Source organism: Sitodiplosis mosellana, unplaced genomic scaffold (genome assembly GCF_009176505.1).
Source record: "Sitodiplosis mosellana isolate CC-2019 unplaced genomic scaffold, AAFC_SMos_1.0 Smas_scaffold_6162, whole genome shotgun sequence".
NCBI classification, from domain to species: Eukaryota; Metazoa; Arthropoda; class Insecta; order Diptera; family Cecidomyiidae; genus Sitodiplosis; species Sitodiplosis mosellana.
This window is the reverse complement of record NW_022601403.1, coordinates 756,786-781,078: the sequence shown is the minus strand read 5'-3', so window position 1 is coordinate 781,078 and position 24,293 is coordinate 756,786. Positions and strand designations below refer to the sequence as shown.

The 24,293-nt window shown below is 35.6% G+C and overlaps 2 protein-coding genes across 6 annotated transcripts; one reads left to right on the top strand and one right to left on the bottom strand.

Moving 5' to 3' along the window:
- Positions 1-1,026: 1,026 nt before the first annotated feature.
- LOC129574296 (GTPase-GDP dissociation stimulator vimar) lies at positions 1,027-6,565 on the bottom strand. 2 transcript variants are annotated; one of them, XM_055456095.1, is made up of 5 exons: positions 5,942-6,565; positions 4,405-5,226; positions 3,047-3,193; positions 2,806-2,979; positions 1,027-2,550 (listed from the first exon to the last, which is right to left on the bottom strand). In XM_055456095.1, the coding sequence occupies exons 1-5, from the start codon at positions 5,949-5,951 to the stop codon at positions 1,754-1,756; spliced, it is 1,950 nt and encodes a 649-aa protein (XP_055312070.1). In that variant the 5' UTR covers positions 5,952-6,565; the 3' UTR covers positions 1,027-1,753. The 2 variants fall into 2 exon arrangements, with proteins under 2 accessions (XP_055312070.1, XP_055312071.1); XM_055456096.1 differs by lacking the exon at positions 5,942-6,565 and adding an exon at positions 5,683-5,906.
- Positions 6,566-6,908: 343 nt separating this feature from the next.
- On the top strand, positions 6,909-19,142 carry LOC129574294 (protein transport protein Sec24A). 4 transcript variants are annotated; one of them, XM_055456093.1, is made up of 12 exons: positions 10,451-10,660; positions 10,972-11,056; positions 11,211-12,601; positions 12,936-13,038; positions 14,186-14,312; positions 14,999-15,108; positions 15,192-15,581; positions 15,682-15,907; positions 16,121-16,955; positions 17,051-17,148; positions 17,326-17,464; positions 18,591-19,142. In XM_055456093.1, the coding sequence occupies exons 3-12, from the start codon at positions 11,211-11,213 to the stop codon at positions 18,700-18,702; spliced, it is 3,531 nt and encodes a 1,176-aa protein (XP_055312068.1). In that variant the 5' UTR covers positions 10,451-10,660; positions 10,972-11,056; the 3' UTR covers positions 18,703-19,142. The 4 variants fall into 4 exon arrangements, with proteins under 4 accessions (XP_055312065.1, XP_055312066.1, XP_055312068.1 ...); XM_055456090.1 differs by lacking the exons at positions 10,451-10,660; positions 10,972-11,056 and adding an exon at positions 6,909-7,629; XM_055456091.1 differs by lacking the exons at positions 10,451-10,660; positions 10,972-11,056 and adding an exon at positions 6,948-7,079.
- Positions 19,143-24,293: the final 5,151 nt, after the last annotated feature.

Sequence of the window (24,293 nt, the reverse complement as noted above, 5' to 3'; positions counted from 1 at the left end):
AACACAATGATTATCGTAGATGACGAGTGGATGGGTTCGATTGTGGCTGAAGATTTTTATGCCATTCGTTTTCGTCGGCCGGTGTTAGGTTTCAAAGTTATACGGCTTTTTGGACGCCGTGTTTCCGAATTATATTTAAGAATCCATGATGGTTCTTCTTCTCTTCGCAAAAATTGGTTTCTTCATGCCAACGAATACTGTCACCAGACACTGAATATTTTGCACACGTTCGGAGACCATACAAACATATTTGGCGCAGTGAAACATGCGATTTTTGACCAACAATTCAATTCAATGATACATGCTTTTCTTTCAAGCGTCTGAAGAAATTGACAGTGAAATGCAGTTATTTCCAACTGGAGATGTGGATAGATTTTATTCTGGCACACCCAACAATAGAAGAACTTGATATTTGCTTAATGGATGGCTCATTGCCCTTTCATTTGAAACTCTATAAACGAATACGCAAAAAATTAAATAAAGTACGTCAAAACACAAAATTTATTTTAATACGCAAATACCCCGATACTTTCGAAGATTCATATATTAAAGAACTACCGGCATTTTAGATTTGCAACGAACAAAATTATCTAGAGGACACATTGAAGAATAAAAATGCCTTTTAAAGCAATGTGATCCGATGTACGATTTACGTTAAACAGGCGTTCAAATGTTGCCCGCCTAAAGGCGGTTGTATGCACTAGAGGGTTATTGAAAATAAACTGGACGAGAATTTTAAAAAAACTGCATTCGGATTCGTATGAACATGAACAATCATTATATCTGCGATCAGATATAACATGGTATTTATTTTAGCTTCACCAAATGAAATGTGTCCTTGAAATTACGATGCTCTTTTTTCGATCACAAATTTCTTAGTATTCATTTTTTTCATTTCAAGAAAATGGTGCAAAATTTCCACTTCAAACCAGGCCTAGAGTAATTATTCATTTAAATCGAATATTATTTATAAACTGCATTAGAACTTGTTCACCACCAATAAAACCGTTGAAAAAAAGTCCATAGTTTGGTTTCGTTCAGAATAAAATTTGGTCTATATTTTCTTAATGATTTGAGAATCTGGTAGTACAATGTTGTAAGGTTTTCATCATAATTATGTGGTTGTTTTTCGATCTTAAATAATAAATGCATCTAAGCGCTACAATTGAATTGAATTTAAGTGGTTGTTCTTGTTTAAAAGACGGAGATTTTAGGAAAAAGAGAGAGAAATGTACTCATCAAGGAGTATGTGTTAGATATAATGCTAAATGCTAATATATGTCTAAAATTGGATTGGATCAAGCACACTAAAAACACTTGCCACCACTAAAGTGTTTGTTCTGATTGGCGCCGGCTCCCCGTTCCTCATCGACACGCGCGCGCTCCTCTATATCAAGTGAATGCGATACATTGCACATTTAGTTGTCTGTCGATGAAACAAGTGGTGGAGCCATACCAAAATGATAATAGCCAACTTCGAACATACACGCAGAAAATAAAACAAAATTGGAACCTAATGGAAAATGTGCTAATGTCATAAAATGCACTAATGGTAAGCGATTTTTTGTTTGTTTAAATGTTATTGCTGAGATGCGTGCGTTGGCACACCTGCCAAACGCAACGCAATATTAAATGCTTCATTTCTTTGATTTCTCTGTCTCTCTCTCCCTCTCTCTCTGTCTCTTTCTCTCTACACACAAATTGAAAACATAAATTACACTTTTTTGTTTAAAAATGAAAACGTACAACTAATTTACAAAGTACAGTATTCGGTGAGGATTGGAATTGTTTTCAGCAATTCATCAATGTTGTGTTGATTGAGGTGTTCGATAAGTGTATCGGATGAGCGTAACAGTGTCATTAGAGTTTGTACATTTTCAACAATTTCTTTAGTCATTGTGTCAGCGTTGCGCTGAATAAAATCGGCCAATTTGCCGCCTAAATCACAATCAATTAAAATTCTGGCTAAATTAACATCGGCTGCATCGTTGTCTGTGTACGGTATAAATAATGAAGACATAATACATAAGGCAATTAACGCTTCATTCTGCATAACCATATGCTGTGACGACAACATTGTCACCATACTCTGCACCGAGCCCACATTTTTAATAAACGCTTTCAGACTAGAACGATTCGACGATGATGCCACTGTCGACGCCACTTTCGATGTGCCACTACCAATATTGCTTGCCGTATCTTTGTAGGCATGCTTTATCAGCCAGGCCATCAACCGAAACGATTCACCCGTTACGCTTGAACATTCCGACGATTGACACCATTCGATTAGCTGTTGTATTAATGTGACATTTTCAAGTAGTCGATGCGCCAATTCCGGCTGACCATCGATTAGCATACGCAATGTGCCAAGCAATTTGTACACCACCGGCGCCTGATGGATTTTCAACATTGGCAATATCGTTTCCACTAAGCCCGCCTTTATGATCACCGACTTATTCTCCTTTGGTATCACCAAATTTCGAAGCGCACTCAACAACGCATGCTGCAACTTCATCTCATCGTCGATCCCATTATTTTTTGAAAGGATTGCTGCAATGGGAAAAACAAACGATTTTTTCAATTGGAATTTTGGTTTGGTTTTTCTTTTGTCTTTTTTTCAGATTTTTTAAAAGAAAATTTCGTGGATCCTCCTTTTTTAATCCTCCCATTCGAAGATAATTTTTGGTCCATATTTTGATCCGTCTTGAATTTTTTTTTACATTTCAAGATTATTTCTAGTCTTTTTTCAGATTTTCATTACATTTTTTATCCTTTTCAAAGAAAAAAAAATGAAGACACACTCACCAAGTAATTTGTTGGTAATATTTCGCTCGACCATTGCAATGCAATGGCTATCAGTGCGGGCAAAATTACCCAATGCCAGTACACCAGTTGTTAATAAATCAATGTCATAAGAATCCAACCAGTCTTCCATGTATTTCAGCAAAGATGTGTTGTAGAGGTAGTGCATTGATTCATCTGTTCAACGAAATGAAATCGAACGTTCAGTCGAAAGCAGAAAAAAAACATTACTCAAAGAATTTACCTCCAGTAAGGATTAAAACGATTAAGTCACATGCAAGTTTCATAAGAGCTCTCGCTTCATTGGTATTTGCTAATGTTTTGTAAGTTTCCAGCAGACGATAAATCGTTTCACACACACCATCCATGGCCAGTTGCAGTTTCACATCATCTAAGATTAAGAGGAACAAAAATGAGTACAATCAAAACTAAAATAAAATCGAAAATTGTTGGAATTGGAACTCATTACTGAATTATTAATTCAATTTGGGATTGAGGTCGAAGGTGGAAATTTTTCATTACATAATAGAAATGTCAATTGAAATGGAAAAAGCCCAAATAACTTTTTGATTTCTATCAAATACTGGGTTGGTAAATTTTCGTATTTCGAGCGACGTGTAAGTAATTTACGTAAGAAACATGTATCTTACGTTTATTACGTAAGAAACCTCAACGCATGTAATAAACTCCAAAACGCTCCAAAAAGTGCAGGGTTATAGAAAAAAACCGACTATTCTCGTTTGTTTTAAGCATTCAAAGTATACAGAGTACATACATACTCGTTCCACAGCGTTAGCCTTTTAAATAATTAATAAATATATTATTCATGGAAAAGTTTGAAACCACCAGGTTTTTTTTCATAAAGAATGTGTTTTTTCGCAGTGATACTTGATAACAGTGTGTAGCCAAATGAATTTTGCATGCTTTTATATTTGATTTAAATAATGTTATAATAAATGTTTAATAAAATGTTTCAACTATTTTTGGAAATATATTTATATGGAAATGCAGAATTACCGAATCACTATGCAAATATTTCCATAAATAGTTGATAGAAGACGATTGAAAACGTTGATTACATAATGAAATAATTACATGAAGAATATTTAATTCACTTTTTGTTCATCATCAGAATTAATTTTTTACATAACGAAAGAACAAAATTAAAATAGAATACAAATTTTCTTCATTTCCAATTGAAAATCTTTTGTTTTTTGCATGCATTCTTTATGAAAAAATCATTCTTCAGAGTTTCTTACAGGTTTCTTACAAATTCATGTAATTTACATGATTTTTCATAGGTAAATTACATGATGTAATATACGTAACTTTGATGTAATTTACATGGTCGAGTTTCTTACGTACCAACCCAGATCAAATAGATTCAATTTGTTTGAGATTCATATTAAAAATTAAATCTTTAATAAAATAACTTGATGATTCTATCACAATGACAATTTTTCCGCCCTTTACTCGCTTCATTTGGCAAATACAACGATCAAAAATGTAGAAATCCTAAGAAAAAACCATTCCAAAAATGGAAATGTCTATTCCGAACAAGCACCAAAAATGAAAAAAAAAAAACAAAAAGTCCATCTTTACCATTTTCCGCTTGATAGTTGAGCATTTCAAGGCAAATTTCGGCCACGTCCGGATCCTTCGAGATGGTTAAAATTTTGGCCAGTTGCCCGTTGAGTTTGGCGGAAAAGTTTAAATCGGCCACATTTTCGGTGAGTAAACTAAGCGGTTGCAGTGTGTTCAATAGAATCTCTTCACCCTGATCAGTTTCACCACGTGCTATGCAATCGTCCAGAATCCGTTCAATTTTCTGCAAAATGCCTAGTTCCATGGCATTCTTGGCCAAATGTTCGCCGCCCAGCAAATAATTTGATATCAAACCGCCGCGAAATTTGGCAAATGTCACCTCCAATTCATTGCTGGCATCCAGCTTGAGATCGAGCAAATTGATGATTGTAGCATCGCCCTTCAGCTTCAGAATGATATTGCGTGCATCTTCATTGTTATAGCAAATATTGCCCAATGCTCGACAACACTGAATTGCCGTCATCAATTGCGTATCACTAAGTGGCTGCTGCGGCTGGGTTCGATCACATGTTTGCTGTGTTTCGCCGGCCAATCGTTTCAGTAAATTCTCCAAAATGGCATTGATTGTGAAACGCTTCCGTTGGCCATCAATTTTGGTGACTTCGGCAATGGTACGATCGATTTGCTCCCGGACATCGGCATCCAAATCGGTTCTGGTCATAAGTTTGAAGAAATTATCGGTTAAATTGATCGTTTCATATGATGCGGCATTGGATTCCGATGTGGAGGCAATCTTCTTCAGCACTTCGATCAATTCATTACGATTCGTGCTTTGTACTGATATGGTTTTGAATGATTCCACCAAATCGTCCACTTCGCCTGTACGCAAAAGAGAGCAAAATCAAAGGAAGAGAATAAATTCATTAAACATTCATAGTACGCTTTGCATGAGATAGAAATGATAACAAAAAATGAAATCGAGATTGAAATGATAAGTAGGCTTCAACGCAATGGAAAAACATGCCGTTCAAGTGGATTGAAGGAAGGAAACCAGAAATTAAGGAAGAAACCATTTTTTCTCTCCTCTCATTCGTTTCTGCATTTAACATCCGTTTGTAAACTAGGTTATCGATTTTTCCGCTTTCGAATATCGAAAGAGATTGGCCCGAAGCCACAACACACTTCTAAACGCACCCTGCTGCTACTGCTACTGCTACTGCTACTGCTGTTGCTGGATGCACTAAGCAAATAAACAAAAACACACACTCAACACAATCCACTTGCATTCTCTCATACACTCAGTCTCATTCTCTCAAGTGCGCTTTGCTTTGCTACCTGAAAACTATCATCAGTTCCGAGTTTTGCATTCATTAATTCTTTTTCTCTCTTGCATATATTTGTCTGAGATGTGTAATTGGTTTTCCTCTCTACAACAAATGACGAATCTGAAATTGATGCACACACGACTCTCTCTCTCTCTCTGGTTTGCCAAATGTCACAATGACACCCGATAAACAAACCAATATCCACGAAATCGAAACAAATTAATTGCTAAACACTCACAACAAAATTTAAAATGGACTTATTTATATACCTTCAGCCATCGCTCGATTGCACACAATCAATGTTTACACCGTGCTGGGTTTTGTTTTTTTTTCTTCTTTCGATTATTTTATTTTCCACACCAAACCACACGAACGAAAACAGTTCGGTTGTTTCAAGTGATTTTCGATTTGTTGTTGTTACCACGCCAAACCACCGTTCTCGTCGTTTGCACACGTTTTAAATGTAATTTTACACACAAACAACAAAAATAAATAACAACAACGACGACGAAGAAGAAGAAGAAGAAGAAGAAGTGCCGAGTACGAAAAAAATAACACACAAAATCCTTAGTGATGATGTATTGCGAGCATATTATCTGCATGCATTTAAACCAAAAATCCCTTTCAATATGCGTGTTGTTCTGTGTGTGACTCGTTCTCTCTGTCTCTGTCTCTGTCTCTCTCTGGTTGCTGCTTCTGTTGCTCACCGTGTGTACATTAAAAATCTATCCCAATGAACGGCACGTAGCTTCGACAACGACGACAGTAGTCAATCAAAGCAATAAAAAAAAATTTGGGCGTATAAACATGGGATGGATGACAATTTGTATGGTGACCAATATAGAACAACACTTTTTTTTTGCTAACATTGAAAAGGATCGAAAGACTACTACACTGAGCAAAAATCCACCACTGGCGACATCTTACGCAATTCAAACGCATTTAAATTTGTGAAAATCACAGTCTCATCGAAATAAATTGGTTGACATCCTTCCAGATAATTTTTTCCATTCAAATTGATTGGATTTCATTAAAAAAATCACGTTGAAGAAAATATTTAAGAACCGAATTGATTGAAAACAATAAAATTAATTTTTCATGTGTTTCGTCTCGTTCATACAAAACAACGCGATCCCATCGCTATGATACATGCATAGCAAATGATACGATTGAATCGGTAGAGCTGTCGTTGATTTCGTCGCTAGATGTCGTGATTCGTCTACATTCCACGTATATCATGTAGCTCAATGTAGGCCAGTTTACGTGTTCTGTCTAAAAGATAATTGTCGTCAAAACGATTTTGAAGGCAAAATAGGTACCCACAATATATATCACAGAAAGGCCCACTAGAGAAGAAAAGAAAAATCAACATATTCTCCGAATCGTCGTCGTTTCCAATCGAAAAAGGTGACAATTTTTTTGTAACTGAAAAGTAATTGGGATTTTTTTATTGTGATTTTCTCGTTTAAAACGTCAATAGAAAGAACGAAATTCGTTGTTGCGGTTGTTTCATTTTTTTTGTGTGTGTGTATGCGTGTTTTTTTTTAAGTTTCGTCAATCAAAAAGAAATAAGAAGGATAAAAAAATTGTAGTGATTTTGTTATTAATTTGGCGACCACGACAAAAAGGAAAAACGCCAGAAATTCAATTATCCCGTCAATAATTTAATATCTTTTTCTTGCGGCCATCCCCGCAAATGCAAATGGCAAATTCGGTGACAATGTTGGTTGAGTGGAATTAGTGACCGAAAATAAAAAACGACAACGGATTAACACAAATCAAAAGCCGTTTGCGAAATAAAGCAAATTGTGAGAAGAAGATTAAGAGAGAAGGAGAGAAGGAGCAACGTTTTCTTTTTTTTCAATTAAGGAGACAGATTGAATTGTGCAAACAAAAGCCGAGCAACAAAAATACACAACATTAGCCGAATTATCAAAGAAATACCTAGTGATTAAATGTAAGTGTTTCGGTAGTTTTTTTTTTCCTTCTCATTGCACCAAAACAGTTCATGAGCCAGAGTGAAGAAAAAGCCAGAGAGAGAAAAAAGAAGAAGAAAAAAACGTAGGCATTAACAAAAAAAGACACAAGCTGATTCCAAACAACGCAATTCTGTTAAGTACTTGTCGCGTGCGTCTTGTTCACATTGAATTTCATGTGGCTGTCGTTATATTCGTCGACGGCGGCGGCGGCGATGGTGGTGAAACTGGTGGTGTTACTGCACATTTTATCGAGCGCATATTTAACTTCCGCACTTCACAAGATAAGCCGTATCAATAGCCTAATATCATTTGCCTATTGTTTCGAACGCGTTCCGTGTGTTTTCGATCCAGAACGTCACACACGATTCGCTTTTATCCCTCGTGTCAAACGAAGGAAAATGAAAAAAAGAAAACGTCAAACAACGAAATCAATGGAAATATGAGGGAGAGAGCCAAATTTGTAGGCAAGAATGAAATCACTCGAGTTGAGTTTGAAATAATTTTTGATTTTGTGTGTGCTGTGATTTAATTCGTACACACAAGTACCGAATGCCCAATGAAATTTGTGTAAAACAAGTTTACAGGAATTATAATTAAATCGATCGCAAGACAAAAGAATGTTGATTCAACATTGTTGACGAAAACAGCATAGAGAAAAATCATATTTCTTTTTCGGTGTGTATTTGTTACATTTTTCGTGACAGAGAGATAGAGAGAGAGAGAGCGAGAGAAAGAAAGAAAAGTGGGTCAATGGCAATGGGCTAAGGTTAGACGCGTACACACCAAAACGTCATAAAACCAAACACACACACACGCCACTCGCTCCGTCCGCGCACCAACCGTACGTGTTTTTCGGCTTATATTCGGCGGCTTCGCATTTAATATTTTGTTCAACATTCACAACGAATTTATTCGTGTTGATTTATTGAAAATGTGAATTCTGCTAACATTTCCATGTCATGTGTGTCGATGAATGGAATCCGGCACGGGCTCGCACACTCTCACGCCACTGAAATTATGAAATTGATAATTTGTATTTCGTTTGTTTCATTTCACATCGCTGGTTGTTTTTTATTATTATTCACAAACCTGACCATCTTCAATCGGTTTTTCTTCGATTTCGGAAATAGCACGAAACGAAGCGGTTCTCGAATTGAAATAGGCAATTGAGAAAGTTCTTTGACAGTCTCTTTCGAATTTTTCCCGTTCATATTTTCTGCGCGCCTCGTCACATACATTTACCACGGAATGTGTGTGAGCTTGTGTGTGTGTTCACATAAAAATCGAATTTTGCCCAGTTATTCTTTTTTTTTTATCAATTAGCTAACACTTAGCTAATGTATTTCAATGTATTTGCTCCACCATCAAATTCATTCTTCAAGCCAATCGTCGGTATGTGCCTCGATAATTTTTTTTTTTTTGAAGACACTCTTATTAACGGATTGCCACACACACACAACCGCTATCTCTCGCTAGTCTATAACGAAACACTTTAATACGTTCGGCCATTGTGTGTTATGTATGTTAGATTCTGAATCATATTTAATTTTTCTTCGTTCATATTTTTTTTTCGCTTCTACTACTGTTGTCGTTGCTGCTTTGTCGACAATATTTGACACGTTGTACGTTAATTGACATACTACGGCAATTTTTTTTCTTCTATCAACCATTCACGATTCAAACAACACATTTTTCGGGGAATTTACAATTGTCAAACTTTCACAGCAGCAACATAGTCGCCGTTGTCGACATATCGTTGGTCTGATCAACGATCAACACTCACTTTTCCCGATCGATTTCTATTACCCAATTAATGGACTGACCGTGCTATTTCTGTCTCTCTCTCTCTTTCTCGGTGAGATGTGTGAATGATATGGGTTTCAATTAAACCAATTTTTTTCACTGTACTGCGTTGCAGCAAAGCCGCTTTACGCCGTAAATTTTTTAGGGTGTGATTCAATTAATCCGACCCTTTTCTTTCTGTGCAAGTGTCAATAGTTCAACAGATCTTGTTCTTTGGAATTTTTCCACTTTATGAACGAAAACAAATGACGAATTTCGAAAGAAAAACGAATTTTTGAACGAAAGAGCATTTTGAGGGGAAAATAGTAAGGGAAAGCTAGAGGAAGATAAATGAGGAAGCACTTTCGAAGGAAATTGAAAATTGAAGGTTGAGAATTGAAGGCCTGAATGAAAGAAGTCTTTATTCGAGGGAGAAATATAGACGAAGTGAAATATAGACGAAATGGCCAATTTTATCGATGGAAAATTTCCAATTCTTTGTCAATTAACAATTAATTGTGCGAAAAAAATTCGATTCTATCAAAATTATTTATGAGAACCGTTATAACATAGCTGATTGATTGAACCGCTAGGAACGCCATTGCGTTGATAATTATTCTACGTTGAAATTTCTCATACAGTCGACATGTTTATTCCATTGCTGTTTGTAATTCAATTCCGAACGTATGCGGAAATCAGAAAATAGTGTGCTGATTTGAAATACATGATTTTCTCAATGAAACTATGAATTCGAGAGAAAAAAACAACAACAATCGACTCGGCCCACGAATCACCCAGTCAAGTTGTGATCAACACACAAGCGCACAGTGCATACACACAGAGACGCGCGGCGCGCATAACACGAACACAAGCCTACAATTTATCGGTATTAATGATGATATGCAATTTAAACAAGGCATTTAATTTATGTATTTTCATGGTTGATGCGGCTCAGCGATTCGCCTCTTTTTTTTCATTTGCTTCTTATTCACATTTAATTTTTGGTTTTTGTATCGTCGTTGAAAAATTGCGGTGATTGTGTGTTTACCGTGTGATTGGCATGATATTATGGCAAGTCATATCGTATACCTAGAACCATTTACAAATACGGGCATTCCTGCCACAGATAAAGTGTGTCGTTGTCAGTTTTTGCTCCATGTATTAAAAGAAAATTTCATAAAAATCGAGTTACTTTGTTCCTTGTTTCAAAGTCGAACAGGCTCAAAGGTGAGAATATGTGCGAGTTTCAACATACGTATGTGATTCGTAATTTCACCTTTGATTTTACGACGTGCGCTACTGAACTACAACATATTTTTTATTGCATTGAAGAGATTAAAAAAAAAGAATGTGTACACAAAACGATTGGACATTTTCACATTTGCCAAAGCACTGAACCTTTTTACCTATTTGCTTTTATTTGCACGGCCCACGGTGTGTTTTTGAAGCAATGCAAGAGCAAAGAATTCATTAGTGTATAACCGATCTGGGTTGATGTGTGTTTTCATTTTTTTTTTTTTTGTAAAAAATTCCTTCAGTCCATCTTCGATCGTCATTAGCAAGCAAGATCATCGAAGGGAAAGATTTATTAGGCGAAGAATTTGTGGCAGTGAAAAATTAGCGGTAAAAATAAATTGAGAGAGGGGAAAAAATATATGAAAAAGAAAAGAGACCGTGTTATTTGGTATCAAACAATTGAAATTGTTCCAAACGAATCGATTTCTCCATTCCCATTCACCAAAAACTAACCCGTACATTCTCTTCCAATCCCATATAGATGTCGTATCAAAATCAACAAATGCCAAGTCAACATACGCCATCGTCCGTGCCCGTGCAGCAACCGCAAGGTCCGCCAGTGATGAATAGTGTGAATAGTTTTCCGAATGGTCCAATGTATCCAGCTGGTTTGAAGCAACAATACCTACCACCGCAAATACACACAAACGGTTTGGATAATTCACGAAATGTGTCGCCAGCACTGAGTCAGCCATTAAATGCAGCCCATTTACCTCCAGCCACATCAAATCAACAACGGCCAAATTTGTATGGGTCCACAACGGTGCCGTCGGGTGGTTTGAATGCAAAACCACCATCATTAGCACCAGCGTCAATAGCAAACGTATCGGCACCGCCTCAAATTCAACCAGCAGCAACACAGTCGAGGCCAGCCTTTGTGCCACCACCCACATCAATATCTAGTCAGAATTACTATCAAAATCCGTCAGCTGCCAAATTGTCGCCATCGGTCGGCGCACCCATTGTTTCGGCACCCGGTCCTCAACCAAATACATTGACGCCCGCGGATAAAGTGGCCACAAATCTACAGAATTTACACTTGAATAATGGCAACGGCATACAGAGTACCACACAATCCAATCCGTACAATCAACTATTGATTGGTAGTTCGCCACAAATTAACACGGCCAATCGACTAACCAACGGCAATATAACAACACAACCACAATTGTCACCGATACCGGGCGCAATAAATGTACCACCACCAAAAATCCAAACACCCAATGTAGCACCACCACCATTGACAAACTCATTTGCTGGCCAACCAAATCAAATTCCATTGCTTCAACAACAGAAACAACCACCACAACAACAGCCACCACTGAACCATCAACAGCAGCAGCCGCAACAACAGTATCAGCCTCAATTCAATGGCCTACCCGGAACCGGTCCAATGCCTAATAAATTTCCATCAACTCAACAACCGATTGTGCCACCACAGCCACAACCCCAAACACAGTTCAAGAGTGCAGCCGTTCCGAATTTAGTATCAAACTCAACCATTGGAAAACGACCCCTCTATCCAGCCACACAGCAACCACAGCAACAGCAGCAATCACCACTACTCATGAATAATGTCACCAATTCCGCATACAATCAATATCAACAGCCTCCAATGCCACAGAACTATCCACAATCAATGCCTCCGACACCACTCAACAATCAGGCGTATGCACAGCAACAGCAACAGCAACAGCAACACCAACCACAACCGTATGGAAATAATGTCGTACAACGCGGATTCGATAGCATGTGGGGCCATAACACCCTTGACCTAATGCAACATCGACACATTCTACCAACAATACCAGTCGAACCGCCAAAAATTACACTCGAACACCAATTCTATGAATCAGTCAATTGTAGCCCAGAGTAAGTGACTCCAAGTTTTAACACATGCAATAAGCAGTTCTGAAGTAACAATGAGTTTTCGATAAAAATGAGTCAATCACTTCTTTGGCAATATCTTATTCACTTACAATCAGAAGGAACCGTTCCCTTCTATTTGTGCATCATTTTACCAATGAAAAGTGCAAGAGTGTCAACTCACAGCACATGATTTACTCATTTTATGCGAATTCTCTAAAAAGAAAGGAAGTTTCTTTCTTCATTTTGGTTTTTTATATCAAATTCATCGGCTGACGATTGTTCAGAAGTTCAAAACTGGAACTAACCTCTTTCTTCTTTTTTTTTTTTCATTCAACAGCATTTTCCGATGTACGCTCACCAAAATTCCCGAAAGCAATGCTCTGTTGCAAAAATCAAGGCTTCCATTGGGCATTTTGATACATCCATTCAGGGATCTAAACGTAAGTTCATGGCGAATTTCTATGATAGAACGTAAAAATTGTAACAGATAATTATATTTAATTTATGAGGTGAAAAGTAAAGGAATATACGAAAAAAAAATCCATTTTATTTCTTCACTTATGAAAAAAATACAATTTCAGCTGCAGGAAAAAAACATTTTTCAGCTGAACAAACTATTTTCCATCCATACGATGAAAATACACAACTTGAACCTCATTCAAATGAAAACAGTAAACATTATTCATCTCAACAAAATGAAATCTATAAAAATGACAATATTTTTGTGGATGATGTCAGCAAAAATGAAAACCAACACAACACAACACAACTGACGCGATGCGCCGACTCATTATATTCATCGCATTTAAAACCAGATTTCTTTATTTTGTTAGTGAATCGCAATTGCGATAGCGTTCACTAGATTCTTGTTTACATTTCATTACAGTTGAATCGATTGATTTTGGAATAAATGTTTAGTTTATTTGTTTTTCATAACGTTTCAACGACATTAATTTAAGAAGATGAATAAGAATTTAAAAAAAGGTCGTAAAAAGTTATAAAAATGCACGTTGCATCAGCAAAAGGTTAATTCGGTTTAAATTGATTGAAATATTGCAATGCGATTAGTCAGTTGTTGATTCGGGCATTGCAAAAGCAAGAGAACATTCCTTTCGTTGGTTTTATTTTCTTTTTATAACATTCATTCAGTCGCCATTTTCTGTTCAATTCTGAGTCATAAATGCACCGTCAGATTTTTTTCGCATTTATTCAAAGTACTAAAGAAACCGCCTGTTATTGATTTGCAGGAATTAATTGAAATGTGGCTGTTGTTCTTTTTCTAATTTTTTTTTTCGTTTTTATACGAAGAGTGCCATTTTTTTAATTTCGACGCATTTTCCCCATTGCAATAATTCTCCTCTCTCTCCTCAAAAGAGAAAATCCTCTTATTTTAAATCAAAAAAATTCCATTTTTATCGGAAAATGTTACAATTTTTACATGTTTTTTATTTATTCAGAGAGTTGTTTTTCCTAAAAATAATTATTTTTAAAAATATTAAAAATTTTAATTAATGTCTCAACAATTTACTATTTTAATTTTTATCTCATATATCTCAAATTTGAAATGGAATTATTTCTTTTGTGCAGAATTTGCCGGTAATTCAATGTTCAACAATTGTGCGGTGTCGTTCATGCCGAACGTACATCAATCCATTCGTCTACTTTGTCGACAGCAAGAAATGGAAATGCAACCTTTGTTTCCGAATCAATGAACGTAAGTGAAAAATTTGCCAAAAATTGAATGTAATATTAACTTCAACCGACTTTTTCCAAAATGTTGGAAAAATTGCACATTTTGTATGGGAAATCAAATGCTCGGTAAAAATTTACTACTAGAACTTTAAATTAGCCTAATTCGAATTTTTGCCAAAAATTGAATGTTTCAAATGAAAACCAAATTTGACAACAGATTTTTTAAAAATAATTCATGTCTTTTCGTCGGTATCAATTTTCAATCAAACAGCGCCGTACCGTCCATACAAGTGTTTGGGGCTGAGCTCCATTTGAAATTTTCTGAATTTCACGCATTCATCATTTTTGGAAGGAAAATCGTCGGGGCTGTGCCCCATTTGAATATATTTTCACGGTGCGGCGATAATCAAACAAATGAAGAAAAAAAATTCAATCGATATCATTGAATTAATTTATTCATAGAGAAAAATATTTTGATATTTTGAATGAAAGAAAAATTAAATAATAAAATTTCATCAATCAATTCAAGTGGCTCTCCTTCTTATCATTCAAAAAAATTGGCAAAAAAATATTACCTAGCTGTTGATTTTGAATTTTTATTTCGGAATTGCATCAAAAGTACCAATGATCATTAGATCCTAAATCATGATTTAAAACGATGTCTTTTCAAAAATTTAATTAAAAAAGATTTTTCACTGCAATTCACAGTGCCTGAAGAGTTCCAATACGATCCGGTGAGTAAGTCATATGGTGATGTAACGCGACGGCCTGAAGTCAAATCCAGTACCATTGAGTTCATCGCTCCATCGGAATACATGGTAAGTGAATCTACGTTCAAATGAAGAACAAAATTTTATGGAAGATTCATTAATGTTCACCCAATGTCTTCTTTTTTTTACAGTTGCGACCACCGCAGCCGGCAATTTATTTGTTCCTATTGGATGTGTCGTTGATAGCTCAACAATCGGGCTATTTGCGTTGTGTTTGCGAATCGTTGGCCGAACACCTGGACACGATGCCGGGCGATGCTCGAACGCAAGTCGGTTTTGTTGCATACAATAGTGCCGTACATTTCTATAGCCTAGCGGAGGGTTTTACTCAGCCGCATGAAATCACCGTTGTTGATATTGATGATCCATTTATACCGTGTCCCGATAATTTACTCATTAACTTGAACGAATGCAAAGATCTAATCAAAGATTTACTGACAAAATTGCCACAACGTTTTGCCCACACGCACGACAGCAATTCGGCACTGGGCGCAGCACTTCAAGTTGCATACAAATTGATGGTAAGCGTAGGATGAAACTTTTAAAAATTTTGAAATTATTGTAAATACGCACACACTTTGCGATGATTTGCATGGAATAATCGATTGTTTTCGTTTGCAGCAAGCGACTGGCGGTCGTGTGACTGTGTTTCAAACGTGTTTGCCAAATGTTGGACCGGGTGCCCTACAATCACGTGAAAATCCAAACGAACGTTCAGCCAAAGAGATTCAACATCTTGGGCCAGCCACCGATTTTTACAAACGACACGCTCTCGAATGCTCTGGCCAACAAATTGCAGTCGATTTATTCTTGATGAACAGCCAATACAGTGATCTAGCGACGATTTGTGAGTAATTTCCTGACGGTTTTTTCAAGTTTTCTCGAAATTGGAGGGATTTGTTTTGGTTCTCGTTACTTTTCCTTCAAAATTTCAATTGAATTCATGAAAACATTTTAATTTTTTTTTTGCTCTCTTCATTTTCTCACCTCGTTCTTTATCAACCTTGTCAAACCACATCAACTAAATTGCCCAAAAATGTCTGTGCGTCTTTCGTTTCAGCTGGAATAAGTAAATTTAGCGGCGGTTGTATCCACCACTTCCCATTGTTTAATGCGGCCAAGCCGCAGCAAGTGGATGCATTCAAGCGTTGCTTCGAGCGTTATCTAACGCGAAAAATTGGCTTTGAATCGGTGATGCGCATACGATGCACACGAGGCCTCACAATCCATACATTCCACGGCAATTTCTTTGTGAGATCCACCGATTTATTGTCACTTCCAAATGTTAATCCGGATGCTGGCTACGGCATGCAAATTTCATACGAGGAAAATCTGGGCGAAAGTAAAACGGTATGCTTCCAAGCTGCGCTACTGTACACGAGCAGCAAAGGTGAACGACGGATTCGTGTGCACACACTGTGTTTGCCGATCACAAATTGCTTGGCAGATGTCATTTATTCGGCCGATGCACAGGCAATCATTGGTTTGATATCGAAAATGGCTGTTGATCGGTCGCTTCAATCGAGTATCGCTGATGCACGCGATGCCTTTGTCAATGCCAGTTGTGATATTTTCAGTGCATTTCATACAGCCCAAAATATTAAATCGATGAATAGCCAATTGGTTGCACCGACCAATTTAACACTGTTACCCTTGTACATGCTCGCTCTACTCAAGCACACCGCATTTCGTACGGGTACCAGCACACGTCTCGATGATCGCGTCTTTGCCATGTGCGAACTCAAAACATTACCGCTCGATCAACTCATTCGATACATTTACCCCGATTTGTATCACTTGGATTGCCTGTTCAGTGAAAACAACAACGAAACCACGGCAGACGATTCAAATGGCGAACGACCCGATCCACCATTGCTTCAACTATCGGCTGAACAGTAAGTTTTGGGTTTTTTTCTTCTTTCGGTCACATTTCACCATTTTTACTACAACCAAATAAATTAATTGACTTTTTTGCCCACCTTTTCCGTAGTTTGAAGTCACGGTCAATGTTCTTACTTGATTGCGGGACAAACATTTTACTCTTGGTCGGATCTAATGTGCCACCCACAATTCTACAAAACGTTTTCGGTAAAATTGTCACACAATTTGTTTGTTTATGATCACTTGAGATTCTGGCTTGGTTTGGATACACTTTTTTCACAATTTATGACCCAACCATGGCGAATCAAGTGTGAACAAAATGCTTTTTTCCCGTTTTTGATTCGAAATAGAGGAGTTTATTGATTGAAATGGATTTGTTTACAGGCGTTTCATCGGTTAATGAAATCCCAGACTTGTGCTTCGATCTACCAAATACAAGAACCCCCGATTGCGAAAATTTATACTCGTTCCTGGAGGCAATCAACGTGGAAAAACCATACACACCGCCAATTCAAATTATTAGGTACGGTTCGAATGAACGATTCATATTCATTGTTATTTTGTGTCGATTGTTTATAAAAAATCATCTCTTTTGAATTTTTCAAGCAAAATTTAGTTTTTTCTCGATTTTATGGAGAATTTTTTTTAATTTTGATCTTTCATTTTTACTTAAATTTAAATGAAATATTTTGAACAAATTAATTGAAAAAAAATTTCTCGTCTAAAAATTTCGGAAAGATTGAACGAATTTTTGTCATTTTTGTCATTCGAATTTCAATTTTTGTTCAATAAAACATTTTCCAACATCTTGAAGAAAATTACTTTTGCAAGATTTTGCAAGGAAAAATGTAAATGTTCAAACAAATTGTCGACTTGACTTTGTGAAGAAAATCATTTTTCTGAAGAAAAATTTTGATTACGAAATCTCTGAAAGAAAAAATTGAAAATTAAAAAATCAATACGAAAAAGTTTGATTTTTTTTATTTTTCAGCATTTTGAAAATGTTCAAATCAAAACAAAGTGGAAATCAAGCAATTTCTTCAAATTGATTGTTTTCAAATTTCAAGCGTTGCAGAAATCAATTCCAAACAGGGGTCGGGACTTTTTTGGGGAAAAGTTTTTTCTCTTAGAATTTGATAAAACTTTAATCTACATTCGACCAAAAGGAACGAATTTTTTTTCTGGATTCGGGCCCGTCCGGGACTTCGAATTTTTTTTGTTCCTTTTGGTCTGAAACATGTAGATCCATCAAATTCTGAGAGAAATTTTTCTTCCGAAAATGTCTCACTTGCGACCTCTGATTCCATATCGAATTTTCCTGCGTTTTTTTCAAAATTGATTGTTTCAAGTTATTCGATGATTTTAATTTTTTATTTTAATTTTTTTTTCATTTGAATTTTTCCATTAAAAAAAATCCAAATTCTTTGAATTTGAAACATGTTTAAAAAAAACTTCTTCCAAAACTAAAGTAGTTCGATCATTAATCGACGATTTTGGAGTCATTTTTGTGGCATTTAATTTCCGTTGTAGAAGCTTGCTTGTCAAAGTTCAAACATCATTGCAAACATATAAAAGTGGAGGAAATGACGCCAAGCTGCACGAGGTTATTTCCAATAAAAACTCATCAATCTCTTTTTTTTTATTTACAGAGATAATAGTCCGTATCGTAGCATGTTCATCGAGAAATTAGTGGACGATCGAAGCGAAAGTAGTTTATCGTATTATGAATTTTTGCAACACTTACGAACTCAAGTGAAATAAGAAAGGCTAAGCTAATCAAATTGTATGTTATAAAAAAGTAGCAGGAAAAAAACCAAGAACGAAGAAGAAGAAGAAGCAGAAAAAGAATGCTGTTCAACAGTTGATTTTTGTTCATTATTACTATTATAATTATTTGTACGTCGGCGTAGCGGTGATAGCAAAATAGTAGATCCAAAATAATGGAGGCAAAAAAGGAAGAGTGAATTGTTTAAATAAAAAGCGAGAGTTCGAAGACCGTTGAATTATATGTATAAAAATAAAAATGAAAACTTTAAGTATATTTTGTATCTTCTAAAACAAAACAGAAACACAGAAAATTAGCATGAAATTAGTAACGAAGAAGAGGAAAAAAAAAACATTGATCGAAATATATTAAGTAGGAAAAACAAACAAATATGAAACCAATAAAAAAAATTACGATTGAAATGGGAAACCAAGTAGAATAACTGGCGTCGATTATTAGTTGTACGGCAACTTCATAGATTTTAGAACATATGAATTTGGTTGACAACACATGAAATCAAGTAGAGAAACACACACACACACTTCGACTATGTATACACCCTGTGGAAAAAATAATCGATTAAGAAAATAACGCATTTTTTCTTTGGAAAAATAAATGAATAAAGAAGAAAAATAAAAAAACAACTCATCAAAATGTTTTGTGTTAAAAATTAATACGTAGATCGTTGGCATTGTACAATTGCTTCAGTTTATATCCCGTATAGCTTCGTCGCGCGTATGACAAAAATAAATTCTAGAAGAAAAAAAAACAAATAGTTTGAATGGCCTTAATCGATAATGCTGTTTCTTCGGAACAATCATAAACCATTTTGGCTGTAGTTGCCCGGCGATAATGTGTTTTTCGTTCTTTTTTTTTAAGTTATAAACTCTCGTAATACGTTTGTTTTTTTTTGTGCAACTAGAAGCAATACTCCTGACTCGACTGCAACCAAAACCAACCCAATGAATCAAATCCATTTCATTGTCACACATACACACAGGACAATTGACAAATAAAAAACACAAATAACATATGCCTAATGGAAAAAAAAACATTTCGAATCAAATCGAAGTAGAATCGCGAAAATTTGAACAGAAAAGTGGCAAAAATTGCGAGATAAAATATGATAAGATTAGATTAAGGCCACAATACAGACTGGTGATATTGACACATGAAAAATGGTAGCCAGATATAGTTGGTAGTCTTCATAAACTACAGTACGTACAGTAATTGAATGTGAAAGCGGTACGTTAGCATTATCGACGACGATTAGATAGACAAAAACATACACAGATAGACGATTGAATCGGTCATGCATGGTGCATAACTGTGAACCATTGTACATGAACTAAACGGGTTGAATAAAATGAAGCAATTTTGTTTCAAAGAATTAGACGAGAATAACCAATAAATTCTTATGCACAGAAACAGTGACAAACAAAAAGAACATTTGAAAAACGAAACAAAAATGATTTTCAACATTGCCTCATTTATAGATATCGTCCATTTCAACAACAACAACAACAACACATAATCTATTCATCTCAAATAATGAAAAAGTCAAATAAAATGAATTAAAACAAATCAATTATGAACGAATGCGTTTTATTTATTGATCATTTTCTTTATACAATAGATTTATTCCTACAAAACAGTTTTGTGTGACGATTCTTTTCGTAAGCAACGCGATTAGCTCATATCAATTTTGATACCATTTTTTTCGATGAAAATTTTCAATTTGGTTTGCTTCGCACATTTTTCGTGTTTAATCCGAATTTTTCCCGTTTGAAAGTTTTGTCGCAAGCAAAAAAATCAACTATTTTGCTAGATCTCAATTTGGAATTCAAACCGCGGAAGAAATTTTACGTTTATTTTCAAATTTGATTGATTAAATTGGATTAATATTTAAAATGGTTTTTTTTTCGTTGCATATCGTTTTCTAATGAGCGGTTCTACTTTTTCTTCAAATATCTACTTTTAACACAAGCTTTGACTTATTTTGGGCGCTTTAGCCATGTGCAGATGTTTTTGATTTGCGCGTAACTGATAAGAAATAAGAGATAACTGTCTTCAGCAATATAGAGGACCTTGAGTACTATAACTTTGTCAAAGAGACCAATTTTTTATCTCTTATCATTTCCGCGAAAACCGTGAAAAATCACAATGACCCGCCAAAAATGAACATACTCATCTTTAACATATATTATTGAAATCAGATAGTGCATATTTGCTGCTGAGCAGGCCGGAGCTGAGCTGAGCTTAGGCACCTGGAGCACTTACGGTGCAAAATTTTCATGGATAGCTGGAAACCACCTCAATATAATTGATAAACACCGTGAATCTCAGCTAGCAACGACATCTCCCCACTGCGGTAAAATACTGATCAGCAAATTCAGCTTAGCTCAGGCCTGCTCAGCGGCAAATATGCACTCTTTGATTGAAATTAAATACAATTCAAACAATTTTCATTCATATTTGTATTAAGCTTTGTTTTCTACCACAGTGTCGTTATTCGATGATTTTTTGAATGAAAAAGACAATTTGATACTATTAGTAGTATCATACTAATATGGGGATTTGCGATAAAGTTGTTAGGACTGACAAATACAATAAATACTATAACATTGCCGAAGAAACATTTTATCGATCTTTTTTCCAGTAAAATATATATAAACCAAAAATCAGGAATACAACAAACGTTGCCATAGATTCGGATGCATCCTGATATGGTTGATCTTGTCCCGTGCTGATATTTTTTGACCGCCAACGTCATTTTGTCAACCCATCAAGAATACCAACAATCCCGATTTTGTTTGACCCATTGGTTTTTCAAACATGAGGACATTTTTTTGATCTTCACTTTTTTTTCCCGAAAACTAGAATTATTTTGACTGATCCCATCATGAATTTTTGGTCTGACCCCATATAATATTTTTGGTGTCAGAATCTATGGACGTTGCATACTCTTCTCTTTAAAAATTTATGTCGAAAAATTTCCGAACTTTCCTACCGATAAATATGCAGTGTTAAAAACAAACATTTTAGATGAAAACTCTGAACAAAGCTGTTGAAATAATTGGACAAAAATGGAGCAAATGTAAATATGTGATTTTACTATGGAATAATTATCCAAATTTTGTTCTGAATACAATCATCAATAATTCAAAAGTCCAAAAGTCAATGATCGCCGATTTGACAGAATTATTATAACATTTTATTAAAAGATTTTCACAATGATTTTTTATTTCCAATGAACTTTTGAAATGGGCAACTCTTTAACATCCAGACGATTGAATTCTGGTGATGTGTCAACCAAGCCGGTTATAGCATAAAGTGCACTTCCGTTGGTGACTTGTGCGACTGGACGTGCTGATATAACGTCAAGAATTGCTGACGTGCTAATAACATATAAAATATTTCGTTGAGGACCGCCAAACGCAACTCCATCGGCTCCTATTACATGCATAATAATGAATAATGGCATTTGCATTAAATGCGTATATTCGTTCAATATTCGTTTTCCAAACTTTTCCTGAATAAACAGCTATATACAAGAATCCAAACGAATCAATAGCCAGTCCAATCCCGAAATATGTATTGATTGGAGTTCCATTTAATGGGAATTTGAATACTACACGGCCATTACAAATATCTCCCGTTTTTGGATCGTAATCATATTCAGTGATAAAAAGCTGGCATGTGTCAAAGTGATAGAGTTTATTTGTATCTTCATTAATAGCAACGCCTGTCGACGATATAACATCACCAAATAGACGAACTACACCTTCGTCTTTCGTGTATCTGTAGAAAGATCGTGATGGAGTTGAGTTACAGAATTTTGGCGATAGAGTTCCACCATAAAAACGTCCCCTACTGTCTACCATTGCCATGTCAAAGTTATTGGATACATCATCAACACTAAAAAGTGGACAAACTACTTTGGCTTTTGTCGATTTTCCATTCCACTTGATCATAATGATACGATTTCCCATGCCAACGGCGAAAAACTGCTGATCACACTTATTGTTGCACTTGTTACATTTTTTATTTGTTGGAATAATGAACGAAGGTGATGTAACACCCTCAATGTATGCTGAATATAAAATACCATCTTCGTAACTATAACGATAAATAGACGATTGCAATCCAGAGGTGGCATAGTTCACAAAATATACACTCTGTGTATCATCGTCCCAGTGAATTGAATGGGTCAGTGGTATATATGGAGTGGTTATCTGTGATACCTCCCAGCAAATCTAAAACACAAAATATCACTCTGGAAATTGATTTTGAAAGTTGAAATTTAATGGTACTTACAACGAAATTACTAAGAAAACACAGTGAAAGTACAATTTTCCACATTTTTCTATCCACCAGACAAGATCACAAAATGAAGAAACACCCAGAATTTCGTGATCTTAAATATTGTTCGATCGTCTCATTTTTCATTCCGTGATTCAAACTGTTCAATTTTATTCTAGATTTTATTTACAAATATTTGATCAGTAAACGAATTAAGTATGCCAAATGATGGTTGCTTCTTTATGTTTTACTTTTTATTTGATTTGTGAAATAACATTTTTATATTAAATGAAATTTTAAAAAAATGTGAGAAACTCGATTTGAAACACAAATAGATACAGTTGATGATATCATAATTAAAACAGATTTTAACTCGGAGATTTGTCCTGAATTTTGATTGGTTTGATCATAATATAGAACCCGAATGTTGTCGTGATTCTCGTAGTTTTTTGCTTGTCGTACGCGTTCAATTCTCATCAATTTTATTCTAAATTTTATACTGTTGCTTTGCAATCAGATTGATCTGTATTGATTTTTATGTCATTATTCATCAGAGATTGTGTGTTTGCTACTGAGCAAGTCTGAGTTGAGCTGAATTTGATGAAGCATTATTTTAACGCATTCGCGGTTTTCATTGCTAGCAGAGGTCTACCTATAGGTATAAGTAAAATTAATGAACAACGTGGACCTTTGCTCAAAGAAGTGAAGCGTAGCGACTATACCTTTGCTGGAAATGAAAAGTGCACTTCAGATTAGTCTAGGAAAATTCCCTAACGTAGAAAGTGGCTCCGAATCATTCTCATAAAGTTAACAAATAGCGATTACACGCGCAAACCTAGTATAGGGAATTTTCTAAACTGCTCTTTGGCACCATTAACCCGTTAGAATAACGCTTCACGCACCTGAGTCAGTAAATTCAGCTCAGCTCCGGCCTGCTCAGCAGTATAAATACACTCTCTGTTATTCAACACTATTATTGTATATACTATTATGAGTAAGTCTTTCAAGAGCTTGGCGTTTGAAGAATTTCTCCAATTGACACTTTTGTGTTATTCATATAATTTGGTTATGTCCCGTTTAGAACCCCATTTTCTTTTGCCAAAATAATTTTTTCGTAAAAAATAAGTAAGAGTGCAAGGATAGTTTGCAGTGATACCAAGCGAATGGAAGTCAAGATGGTGCAGAGAAAAAGTCATCGATTTTTGTGTATGCATTGCCACCAAACCACAACAAATACATTTAAAAAAAAGCTTCTAATTTCAGAGGTGCTAATTCATTGCTCGAG